Genomic DNA, 13,266 nt, shown 5'->3' on the forward strand with positions numbered 1-13,266 from the left:
CTAAGGGGGGGGCCTACAAGACATTGATTGTGCCCAGGGGCCTCTGAATTCTTAAACCGGCCCTGCACCTCACCCCGGACCTCACTAATTTTCAAACCCTGGTTACGGCCTTGTTAGTAAAGGGTGTCTTATTTTGCTAAAAAGACAGGCACTTAGTGCAAATTATACGCGCCATTATCGGAAATGTAAAAGAAAAAAAAAAAGTTTATTTGCACTTTTTGGTCATTTCATGACTTACAAATTGACATCAACTACGATGCCGTTGCATCATGCTTGTAGTTTCTTTTGCACTTTATTTATAAATTATAATAAAGTGGCATAAAGCGCTCTGCCGCATTTTTTACAGTCTGCTCACAACACGCTCTCAAGCCCCGTTCACTGTTCTACCTTCTCGCAGCGACATAAATCGCAAACACACATATGACGCGGTTTAAACGGCTAATTAATCATTCAGAAATCTTGACATTTTATTTTTGAATATAAAAAATTGACCGAGGTCCGGACCTCGGTGACCTCATAGCTGGCTACGGCCATGATTGTTACAATATTAAATTTTTTCGACTCAATATAGTACTGTACTGTTAGATGTAGCATTGATTTTTTTATTTAAATCAAATTTATATTATTTTTACTTTAATACATTTTCTTTAATCAAATTTAGCAACAAAAATACAAAATAAACAAAAATAAATCTTAAATAAAGACACTATACCACGTTTTTGGACGAGTTTCCAGAATGCAGGAAACACAGCCTTCCCCAGTGCAGAACCCTCGCTGCAGTTTAATGCGATTAATGTGACAGTATTCAGCTTCTTCATCAAGCGTTGCACATCATCACTGAGGAGCGTTTGCGTTCTCACACTGATAGAGGTGTCACAATATATTGCAATGCAAAAATGCCTCAGTATGTGTGACTTGTGGATATAGTTCACCCAAAATAAAAATGACTGGGTGTGAAAAAATAGTTTACAGAGTTTTAGTGTCAGTTCAACATTAAATGTTGTATGTTGTAAATATAATGTATAATAATGCAATGGGGGAATATTTATGGGTTCTGATAATCTAATGTCTGATGTTACCAGTAAAAGTGTCCTACATTATTTTAAATATATCTAATCAGAGTGCAAGCATATTCGTCTAAAATAATTCTGTGTTTTCAGCTTCAGAATCATGAATATTGTTATTCTGGTGTCTCTATTGTCCTGTGCTTTGGGTTTCCAGCATCGAGTCCAAGACTATTCATTTACACACACAATGTAAAACCAAATTTAGCATTTTAATCAACAGTACATTTTTTGTAAACGGTATGTCTTGAAGTATCACAATAATATCGTATTGCGAGTTCAGTATTGTATATATACACACTGATCATATCAAACACACACACACACACACACAGAAAGTCTAAAGTGAGGTCAGTCTGTAAACACGACGGCACAGATGCACAGGTAAAAACAGCGGCTCATTTAAAGGATAATCCTCATTTAGCTGTTTTAAAAATGTTCCAGGATCTTCTCTTTTTCTTTTTCCCGGTGTCCTCCGAGGTCTGATCCGCGGGGAGTGTGTGTTTGGATGCGTTGTCCGGAGTGTTTTCCTCAATCACAGCTTCACTCGCCTCCTTCTTCTGTCTCTTCCACCATGACCTCTTCGTATTTAATGACAGTGTTTTGGGATTCTTAGACTCCTCCTTCCCAGTCTCAGAGGGAACGGATGTGATGTTCTCCAGCTCTTCTGTGGGATTCTCGGGATTGGGCGGATCCATGGTTTTTAAGAAATCCTGGATCGCCGCCGTGGGTGTCGGGATCTGTCCCAACGCTAACTGGTACTTCGGGTTGTGGTATTTGTGTGCCGGGACTTTAACGTCTCCGAGGTTCACCTGGAATCGGGAAGTGGCCGCTACGGGTCGTTTGGGAACGGCGGCTCGGGACAAGGTGTTTGTTTGAGGCTTATTGAGGTGAAACTCCTTAAAGAGGTCCAGTTTGTCCGACACGGCGTAAAGTTCTCGGAAATCGTTATCGTAGAAATCCACCACCTGGCCGGACATCACCGTGATCATGTTCCTGTCCATGCGGGAAGAGCTCCAGGAGAAACTAAAGGATTAACACACACACACACACACACACACACACACACACACACACACACACACACACAAAGCAATCAATATCAGAGACAACAGGCATTATTCGGAGAGTATAAACACACGCTCACCTGTACGTTCCAAACATGACTTTATCTCCGTCGATGAGCATGTACTTGCTGTGGACGTTTCCCGGGATTCTTCCCAACGACAGATTCAGACCGACAGCCTTTACGCTCCGAGTCCGGACATTCTGACGGAAACACAAGCCATTAAAGTCACTGTGAAATCAGAATCAACAATTCAGTAGGGGTTCATCACACACAGATGAAGTACACACACAGATGAAGTACACACACAGATGAAGAACACACACAGATGAAGTACACAGACAGATGAAGTACACACTCAGATGAAGTACACACACAGATGAAGTACACACACAGATGAAGTACACACTCAGATGAAGTACACACACAGATGAAGTACACACTCAGATGAAGTACACACACAGATGAAGTACACACTCAGATGAAGTACACACACAGATGAAGTACACACTCAGATGAAGTACACACACAGATGAAGTACACACACAGATGAAGAACACACACAGATGAAGTACACACACAGATGAAGTACACACTCAGATGAAGTACACACACAGATGAAGTACACACACAGATGAAGAACACACACAGATGAAGTACACACACAGATGAAGTACACACTCAGATGAAGTACACACTCAGATGAAGTACACACACAGATGAAGTACACACACAGATGAAGAACACACACAGATGAAGTACACACACAGATGAAGTACACACTCAGATGAAGTACACACACAGATGAAGAACACACACAGATGAAGTACACACACAGATGAAGTACACACACAGATGAAGAACACACACAGATGAAGTACACACACAGATGAAGTACACACACAGATGAAGTACACACACAGATGAAGAACACACACAGATGAAGTACACACTCAGATGAAGTACACACACAGATGAAGAACACACACAGATGAAGTACACACTCAGATGAAGTACACACTCAGATGAAGTACACACACAGATGAAGTACACACTCAGATGAAGTACACACACAGATGAAGTACACACACAGATGAAGTACACACACAGATGAAGAACACACACAGATGAAGTACACACACAGATGAAGTACACACACAGATGAAGAACACACACAGATGAAGTACACACACAGATGAAGTACACACACAGATGAAGTACACACACAGATGAAGAACACACACAGATGAAGTACACACACAGATGAAGTACACACACAGATGAAGTACACACACAGATGAAGAACACACACAGATGAAGTACACACACAGATGAAGTACACACTCAGATGAAGTACACACACAGATGAAGAACACACACAGATGAAGTACACACACAGATGAAGTACACACACAGATGAAGTACACACACAGATGAAGTACACACACAGATGAAGTACACACACAGATGAAGAACACACACAGATGAAGTACACACACAGATGAAGTACACACACAGATGAAGTACACACACAGATGAAGAACACACACAGATGAAGTACACACACAGATGAAGTACACACTCAGATGAAGTACACACTCAGATGAAGTACACACACAGATGAAGTACACACTCAGATGAAGAACACACACAGATGAAATACACACACAGATGAAGTACACACACAGATGAAGTACACACTCAGATGAAGTACACACTCAGATGAAGTACACACACAGATGAAGTACACACACAGATGAAGAACACACACAGATGAAGTACACACACAGATGAAGTACACACTCAGATGAAGTACACACACAGATGAAGTACACACTCAGATGAAGTACACACACAGATGAAGTACACACTCAGATGAAGTACACACACAGATGAAGTACACACTCAGATGAAGTACACACACAGATGAAGTACACACACAGATGAAGTACACACTCAGATGAAGTACACACTCAGATGAAGTACACACACAGATGAAGTACACACTCAGATGCATGCGATCTCTTTCACAGCTACACACACAATTATGACAAACTGCACATCATGAGGAGTATTCAATGTAAACAGAGTCTGTTATGTTCTACGCAAACGGAAACAAATGGGAGGAAATCGAATGTGTAACTATAGTGCATTCGTTCTTAAAGGGACAGCAGTTCCTTTAGTTCTTAGTTTATTACTGACTGTTCCCTTGTTTTAAATAATGTTTATCAGTTAGGCTAGTAGTTTTTGATGTGGTATCGAAGCACTTCAAGTGAGCTTTAAGGAATAAATGTAAAGCAAAGTTACACCCCCCCCCCATTTATATATGTATATATATATATATATATATATATATATATATAAAATTATTTTTTTTGCTGATCCGAAAAATGATCTGATCCGTGGCTCAAAAAACATAAATGATCCGAACCGTGTATTTTGTGATCTGTTCCACCAAGCCCCGCCCACAGCCAATAGCAAACCACAACCATCCAATCAATTCCTCACAGACACAATCAAGCCCCGCCCACATTTGTTCTCGTTCCAGAAGCGTTTCACTCGATATACGACACAATAGAGGAGAGAAGACCAGCACAACTTACCTTTCATGACGACTTTAAGCTTAATTAACACTAATGTCTGCAACATCCAAAATCTTACAGAACAAGAGGTTTTGGATGTTGATTAAATTATTACATTGTTTAAATTAATATTTTTTTAGCTAAATGTGACTTTGTATATGTAGATTTCTGAAATACATAACTTAGACAGTCACCTCTGATAAAAGATCACTGTAAATTGTGATATGGACTTTTCCATTTTTCCATTTTCTGTAAAGCTGCTTTGAAATGATGTGTATTGTGTGTGTGTGTGTGTGTATTGTGTGTGTGTGAGTGTGTGTGTGTGTGTGTGTGTGTGTGTGTGAGTGTGTGTGTGAGTGTGTGTGTGTGAAAAACACAATAGAGACAGAATGGACGATTGTAAAAAGAGGATAAACACCGGTTATTTGTCGGGATCTAAGGGTTCGCAGGTGGACAGGTGAATGTACCTGAAGCTCCTTCGCTCCGACCTGCATCCGTTGGCACATGTCGAGGAAGTGTGGCGTTCCCAGCTCGTCCAGCACGATGTACACGGGAACGCCGCGCTTGGACGCCTCGAACAGATCCCGCAGGATCTGCAGGTCGGTCAGCAGGTCCATCACGATCGCCACGACCTGCACACACACGCCATATTTTTTGTCATATGTCACGCTAAACCGTGAGAAAATGAACCAAGAATAGTTGTGACCTTCTGCCTCTGACTAGAATATCCTGATGTGTGTGTGTGTGTGTGTGTGTGTGTGTGTGTGACGGAACTGAAGCCTCATTATAGAACAACCTTCAGTGTTTCCTGTGAAGTTTCTGTTTAAATAGGAAATGTGACGTTATAGGAAAGAAGAGTGTGTTTGTCCAGAATGAAACCACTAATGAAGAGGAAAAAAAAACTTTTTTTTGTGAAACCACAGAACCTCCAGAATGACCTTGCTCGTCCCAGCAGACAGGGAACGTTCTGTCAGAGTTATGATCAAACGTTCTTCCAGGAACATTAATAGAACGTTCTCTGGTCTTTAATAATGTTCTCAAAGCATCAGCACATAAACATCATTACAGTTTTTTTCAATCGCTAACAAGCGCTTACCCATACTTCAGATACTTTTTCTAAACTCTTAACACAGACTCACACCTACAAAACACAATTGGCCAAATGGTTAATTGTCTTCTCAAAAACACATTTAGTTAAATATATACTAACTCTTCATTTCAAAACAGAACACATGTTTCTCTGCACACACTAACTTTACCAAAACACTGGAAATCTGTCTCAAAATGAAATTTTTCTGTCAAAGAATAACACTTGTTTTCACTTCACAAGGTACATGCAGTCAATCAAAGTACACCAGGTTTCAAAATCCTGGCTATTGTTGACATTACTAAAACTGCATAGACTTTTATGTTTCAGTTTTACAGGTATTTGCATGCAAAATATGCAATCCACCGTTTTTTACACTAAATTTCTTGGTTGGGAACTGTCCACATGTACAGTACTGTTCACATTCATAAGCATTCCAGTAAAAAGCAAATCATTTTTTATTCCTTTACTGTTTACCAGTGGCGGCTGGTGAAAAATATCTTAGGTGGGGCTGTGTCATATTCAAACCATGGGAGTAGGCTATTAGGCCTACTTTCTGCCCTTGGTATGTGTATTGTGTTTGATGTTTATTTTGTTCTATTCCTTAACCCACTCCCAGTGGTTCTCAAACTTTTTAGAGTTGTACCCCAAGAGGCTTAATGTCCTTCTGCGTAACCACACTCGTCACACCAAGGGACAATATTTGCCCCCTTAAATCGATTTTTTCAAGTGCATTTTTACCTTTACACATACCTTTATAAAATAAATAATGCTTTAAAAAAAAAGTTAAATAGATAAATATGCAATGATGGTAAAAACGAAGTGATGCTTTTAAATATTAAATTAAAACCGCCAGTAGGTGGTGAGTCATCGAGTCATTCAGAAATGAAGCAAGTGGTAGTATTTATGAATTAATCATTGAATCATTGACTCTAATGATTCGTTCAAAGTCGCAGATTCGTTCTCAAACACTGCTGTGTGCTGCAGTTCTGCTGTGGCTTTGGAGCTATTATTTTATTGTAAAAATAATGACAACTGTGTTGAAAATGAACATCACTTAATATTAATATTTCGTTTGTTGAACTGTTGTATAAAATCAATGTGACATTTGCAATCGCTAACGCACATGGTCGAGAATGGCAATATAGCGCGATTTGCCGAGGCAGCAATCTGCACGAGACCTGTCATATAGCAGCCCACTACACGCTGCTTAAATGCAGACAGTTTTGACCGCAAAAGATGAGGTAATTTGATCGGATGTCATGTATTTACAGCATTTAACCTGAGAGAAATGCATGCTCAGTTTAAATCGTATTTTAAGATGAGGTAGTATTAAAGGAACGGCAAAATTCAGCATTTTGTTCCCGCACCACCTTCTGTCACCTCACGGTTTGAGAACCACCACAAACCCAGTTTGAGAACCACTGCCTTTATCTTTGTAAAGCGAATAATAATAATATTACAAATAATTATTAGTATTAACACAAACTGCACGATACCAGTGCTCTGTCAAAAAGTCAGTAATTATTTAATGCCATATTACAAGGCTGAGGCATTCTTACACAAAAAAAAAAACAAAACAAATTGCACAAATTTCCATTTGCATTTGAAATTTAATTAAAACAGTAGTTACTTTCTCAGACAGGTCCCTCGCTCCGGTAACTGTCCATGCTGGATCTATCGCTGTTGTTTTAAAAAGTAATCACGGAAAGCAAAACAAGGCATTAGCATGACGCATCCAGCTAGCCAGCCCGATAGACCGCTGTCTGATAGAGATGGGCGTGCCTCGGCTCGGGCTCGCGCAGCTTTGGGCGCTAAACAGAAGCGCCCATAGCTGACTAGATTTGAGCTCGCTGATTGGCTACAGTTTATGTCAAACATGTCAAACTTAAATCAGCAATTGGCTAAACTGATCCACAGACCCGCCTCTCTGGGGCGCCTCTCTCCAGCGCCCCAGAGCTGATCGACGTGCACGCAGGTGGAGGAGACGTGTTGAAAAAGCAGATATTTTGAATTTCTATTATATTTTTCACATATACTGGGTGTATTTAATATCTCAAACACACAAATACTGACAATTTGTATGTATGATTTATGTATATATTTACTTATTTATTTAATGAGTGTGGCTCATAAACTGTGGTCTGGCTCATGGGGGGGCGGCGCCCTAGCGCCCTCTATTGGCCAGCCGCCCCTGCTGTTTACTACAGGAGGTACAGTAGAAACACGGTTTGATAGAACAGAAAAAGTTTTACAGTATTGCTTACAGTGAACAAAATATCCATGAAACACACAAGATCATTCTGAACAAAAAAACACACCCACAAAACCCCCCACAAAATTACTGTATCTAATCTCTGCGATCTTTAGGGTTAAGCCACATGTTTTCATCAAGATCACATCTGATATCATCCAAGGTGATGCACCTGGGATAAAACTGCTTGGTATGTCGGATCCACCCTTGGAGCCAGCATCCATGGCTTCAAGGAGGGACATCTGGTCATGTGGCTGATGGTCATAAACCTTCCACCTTCACATTACATTTTGTCCAGGTTGACGCCATTTGGCCAGATTGAATCCTGCCTCATCTATGTATATGAATTCATGAGGGGCATGGCTGGCCTCCAATTCCATAACTCTCAAAACAAAGTTTATGTAAATCATGTCATTACTGTATACTATACTGTAACCTATTGCCTATTACTTGCAAAGTGCAAAGCTTATAGAACTGGACATTGAATTGAATATACAGTACACTATACCTGGACATATTGTCGTTGTAGCTCCTTGACTCTCTCACTGATATATTGTTTTTGAACTGATATCATTGCAGAAGCAGAGGTTTTTATAAACTTTCATATTGTGAAATATTAGTACAATTTGAAATAACTGATTTCTGTTTAAAAATATGTATGTCATGTAATAAATTGTGTAAAATGTAATTTATTCCTGTGATGAAAAGCTGAATTTTCAGCATCATTACTCCAGGAAGATGCATATGGACTCGAAAAGCTTGTTTCTTCATGACATTGTTCAAAAGCAACACATTTTGCTAGCAATCAAAATCACATTTTGCTAAAATCATGAAATTTACAAAAATGGTAAAAGTTAATGTAAATGGTAAATAAATAAATGCAGTCCATACTGTAGCCTATCTAAGGTTTGGAATATTGTTTTTGCTATTGTGGGATGTTGTGTGTTAACATTTGTAAATACTACAAAAACAATCCATCATTTTGTTGGGAGGTATAGCTTGTCTGTTAAGAAAATGTAAGCATTATGGAAATGTGTTCACTGACTGCATATTGTGTGAAAACGACAAGAAATGTGTGAATGGTATGGCCACAAAAGACCGATGCTGTGCTAATTGTGTTTAGAGTTTTGAAAATGTGAACACTGATTGGACAAACGCTTGTTAGCGACTGAAAAAAACTGTAATACATCGTTTATGGAATGTTTTTTAAATGTAACGACTTGTTTCGGAACGTTCACAGAACATTCAAAAGTAATGTTCCATAACGTTTGAAGAATGATACAATGGAATGTTTCCTGGACGTTCACATAACGCCTCGGTTACGACTGTAACCTCGGTTCCCTGAAGAGGGAACGAGCGTTGCGTCGAGAATGACGCTATGGGGAACGCTTTGCGTGATGACGTCTTGAAGCACATGTAAAATCAGTCCAATGGTGTGGCGGAACGTCAGAGGCGGGTGACGTCACGTACCAGGAAGCTATAAAAGCCGGCCCGAAACAGAAAACGAAAGCTTCGTAAAAGTCTGAAGTCGAGCTGACAGGCATGAAGGAGATATGGCAAGGCGACGCAACGCTCGTTCCCTCTTCAGGGAACCGAGGTTACAGTCGTAACCGAGGCGTTCCCTTTCAAGGGAACTCCCGTTGCGTCGAGAATGACGCTATGGGGAACGTCTATACCAACGCCTCCATAGCTACGAATGTCTGTCCTGTGTGTAATCTGGAGAGCAGCACTAGGAAGACAAAACATGAGACCCTGGAGCAGAGTCTAGATCCAGAGAGTAAAACCTGACGAAAGTGTGCGGTGAGGACCAGCCTGCCGCATCACAGACGTCCTGTAAAGAAACTCCTGAAATAAGGGCCTTAGAGGCCGCCATACTCCTCGTCGAGTGCGACCGGACAGCCAAAGGAGAAGGCTGCCCAGCCGCCTCATAAGCAAGTGAGATAGCCTCGACCACCCACTTGCTCATCCTTTGCTTAGACACTGGACCTCCTTTGTTAGGGGACCCAAAGCACACAAATAATTGATCACTTTTTCGCCACAGGGCAGCTCTGTGGACATATGCGTCTAACGCCCGCACAGGGCAAAGCAAATTATTAGCCTCCTGGTCCGCATTTTGAAAGGGAGGAGGACAGAAGGCCTGCAGAACAATAGGTCTGACCACATTAGTGGGGACCTTGGGGATATAGCCCGGTCTTGGATGAAGAAATGCTTTGATCATACCCGGAGCAAACTCCAAGCATGACGGAGAAACCGACAACGCTTGGAGATCCCCTATTCTCTTGAGAGAGGAAATAGCAAGAAGGAAAAGAGCTTTCAGCGTTAAAAACTTCTCAGGAACCTCCTCAATTGGCTCAAAGGGGGCCAGGGACAAGCCTTGTAACGCAATGGACAAATCCCATGGTGGCACCCTAGAGCGAACTGCAGGCCTCAGCCTCCAAGTGCCACGAAGGAAACGAGATATCAAAGGGTCTTTCCCCACAGACATTCCACCCAAAGGAATGTGGTAAGCACCTATGGCCGCCACATAAACCTTTAAAGTGGACGGGGTTAGACCTGCTGTGAACCGGTCCTGCAGGAACTCCAGCACTGTACCAATTGGGCAGTTAACTGGGTCCAACCGACGGTCACTACACCAAGAAGTGAAGACTCTCCACTTCAGGGCATAAAGTTTCCTCGTGGAGGGAGCTCTGGACTGTAGAATGGTCTCAACAACCTCAGTTGAGAGACCTGACTCTATGAGCTGGGCCCCCTCAGAGGCCAAGCCCACAGGTTCCACAGTTCTGGGCGGGGGTGAAATATTGAGCCCCCTGCCTGGGACAGAAGGTCTCTCCTGACGGGTAACTCCAGAGGATGCCCGTCGAGGAGGGAGACCAGATCGGGAAACCATACTCTGCCCGGCCAACGCGGGGCTATAAGAAGTAGGCAAACCCGGTCCCTGCGAACTCTCTCCAGAACTCCCGGGAGCAGAGCAACTGGGGGAAAGGCGTACAGACGTAGCCTCGGCCACGTCTGAACCATAGCATCCAGTCCCAGAGGAGCTGGATGCGTGAGGGAGAACCAAAGTGGACAGTGAGACGTCTCTCGAGACGCAAACAGATCCACTTGTGCTTGGCCGAACTCCCTCCATATAAGCTCCACCACCTCGGGGTGGAGCCTCCATTCCCCGGGCCTCGGCCCCTGCCTCGACAGAGTGTCTGCTCCTATATTCTGGACCCCGGGGATGTAAGCTGCCCTGAGTGACAGTAACTTCCCCTGGGACCACAAGAGGATATGGCGTGCCAAGTTGGATAACGGGCGCGAGCGCAAACCCCCTTGGTGGTTGATATAGGCGACTACCGACGTGTTGTCCGTATGTACTAGCACATGGTGTCCCCTGAGATCTGTGATAAAGCTCCTCAGAGCCCGGAAGACAGCTAACATCTCTAGGCGATTGATATGCCAGGAACGATGATGGTCTTCCCACAGACCTTGAGCTGAGCGACCTTCCAGGATCGCTCCCCAACCCGTGAGGGAAGCATCCGTCGTTAGCAGTTTGCGACGACAAGGAGCTCCCAACACTGGGCCCTGGGACAGGAACCAAGGTTTCTTCCACATAACCAGGGCACGTAAGCATCGCCGCGTGACCCTGATTGTGCGAAATGGGTTGCCCCTCGGGGAAAACCCCCTGGTCCTGAGCCACCACTGCAGGGGCCTCATGTGTAGCAGTCCAAAAGGTATCACGTTGGAAGCTGCTGCCATGAGACCCAACAGTCTCTGGAACTGTTTGACAGTGAGTAGCTGGCCTAGCTTTACACTTTTCACAGCTGCAAGGATGGACTCTATACGTGGCGGTGACAGGCGCGCCTGCATCGACACTGAATCCCAAACTACGCCTAAAAAAGTGGTCCTCTGGAGTGGAGAAAGCACACTCTTCTTGGCGTTCAGCCGTAACCCCAACTCTTTCATGTGGGCGAGAACAACATCTCGATGTTGAACCGCCAACTGATGCGACTGAGCTAAAATCAACCAATCGTCGATGTAGTTCATGATGTGAATACCCTGGAGGCGCAGCGGCGCCAGAGCTGCATCCATGCATTTGGTAAAAGTGCGGGGTGATAAAGCTAGGCCGAATGGAAGAACACGATATTGGTATGCTTTGCCCCCGAAAGCAAACCTCAGGAACTTCCAATGACACGGACGGATGGAAATATGGAAATATGCGTCCTTGAGGTCTATCGTGACAAACCAGTCCTCGGACCTGATCTGTGGCACGATCTGTCTCAATGTTAACATTCTGAACTTGAGCTGCATGACTGACTCGTTCAGAACTCGAAGATCTAAAATGGGACGCAATCCCCCGTCCTTCTTCGGAACTATGAAATACCGGCTGTAAAACCCGGTTTCCCTGTTGGAGGGAGGTACATATTCTATGGCCCCTTTCTCTAACAGAGTGTTTACTTCCTGTTCCATAACCAGAACCTGCTCGGGGCCCACCACTGTGGGCAGGACCCCCATAAACCGAGGTGGGCGTTGCTTGAATTGTATCTGATACCCTTTTTCTACGGTCTGCAGGACCCAACGAGAAACATTTGGCAGTAGCTTCCACGCTGTCAAAGATTCTACTAGAGGTACCAGCCTCTCGAGACTGGTTTCTGGATTTTGTTGTTGTTGAGCAGTCAATTCGACGCCCTGTAACGGCGCACCGGCAGGGAGCGACCGAACAGACTGCTCTAACACCCTCCTTGGAGGGGCCGGGCATCCCGAGGCCACTACGTTTCCGGGTGGTCCTTGAGATATGTGCTCGCCGGAGACCGCTGCGCCCTGTAACACCTGAGGCGGCAGGGTTGGCAGAACGGTCCCCTGAGGGTACCGAAGAGAGACGGGCACCGTAAAAAGAGGTGTTAACCGCTCTGCTTCGGGGGGGACTACCCTCATATGTCCTGAGCCCTCGGACATCAGGATTTCTTCCCAGCAGCCTTCTTGGCGGTAATAACGGTCCGCAGATCCGCTCTACCCCTCGAAGACTGCTGGGTTTGAGCGCGCCCTCCGTGTCCCCGAGATTTTTGTGGGGGAGCACGAGAGGACACGCTCTGTTTCTGAGTGGCACGATGATCAGCGCTCTTTTTAGAAGAGTGAGGCTGCTCCCGCTCAGCAGCCTCATAGAAAGAACGGCGGGGAAGAAGTTTTTGGAGAGCAGCTGCTTGCTTAGCGGCTTCTTGTGATTTTGCTACCGC

At 43.8% G+C, this 13,266-nt stretch overlaps 1 protein-coding gene across 1 annotated transcript in view; it reads right to left on the reverse strand.

Moving 5' to 3' along the window:
• Positions 1-1,258: 1,258 nt before the first annotated feature.
• The window catches only part of fam83fb (family with sequence similarity 83 member Fb), a 16,795-nt gene continuing 4,787 nt past the window's right edge, over positions 1,259-13,266 (reverse strand). Inside the window, exons 2-4 of the mRNA XM_081380238.1 lie at positions 5,180-5,344; positions 2,212-2,333; positions 1,259-2,090 (exon numbers count right to left, since the gene is read on the reverse strand). Coding sequence (XP_081236364.1) covers positions 1,481-2,090; positions 2,212-2,333; positions 5,180-5,344 — 897 coding nt within the window. The 3' untranslated portion in view covers positions 1,259-1,480. The remainder of the gene's footprint in view (positions 2,091-2,211; positions 2,334-5,179; positions 5,345-13,266) is intronic.

Source organism: Scardinius erythrophthalmus (assembly GCF_964197995.2).
Source record: "Scardinius erythrophthalmus genome assembly, chromosome: 12".
Classification (NCBI taxonomy): domain Eukaryota; kingdom Metazoa; phylum Chordata; class Actinopteri; order Cypriniformes; family Leuciscidae; genus Scardinius; species Scardinius erythrophthalmus.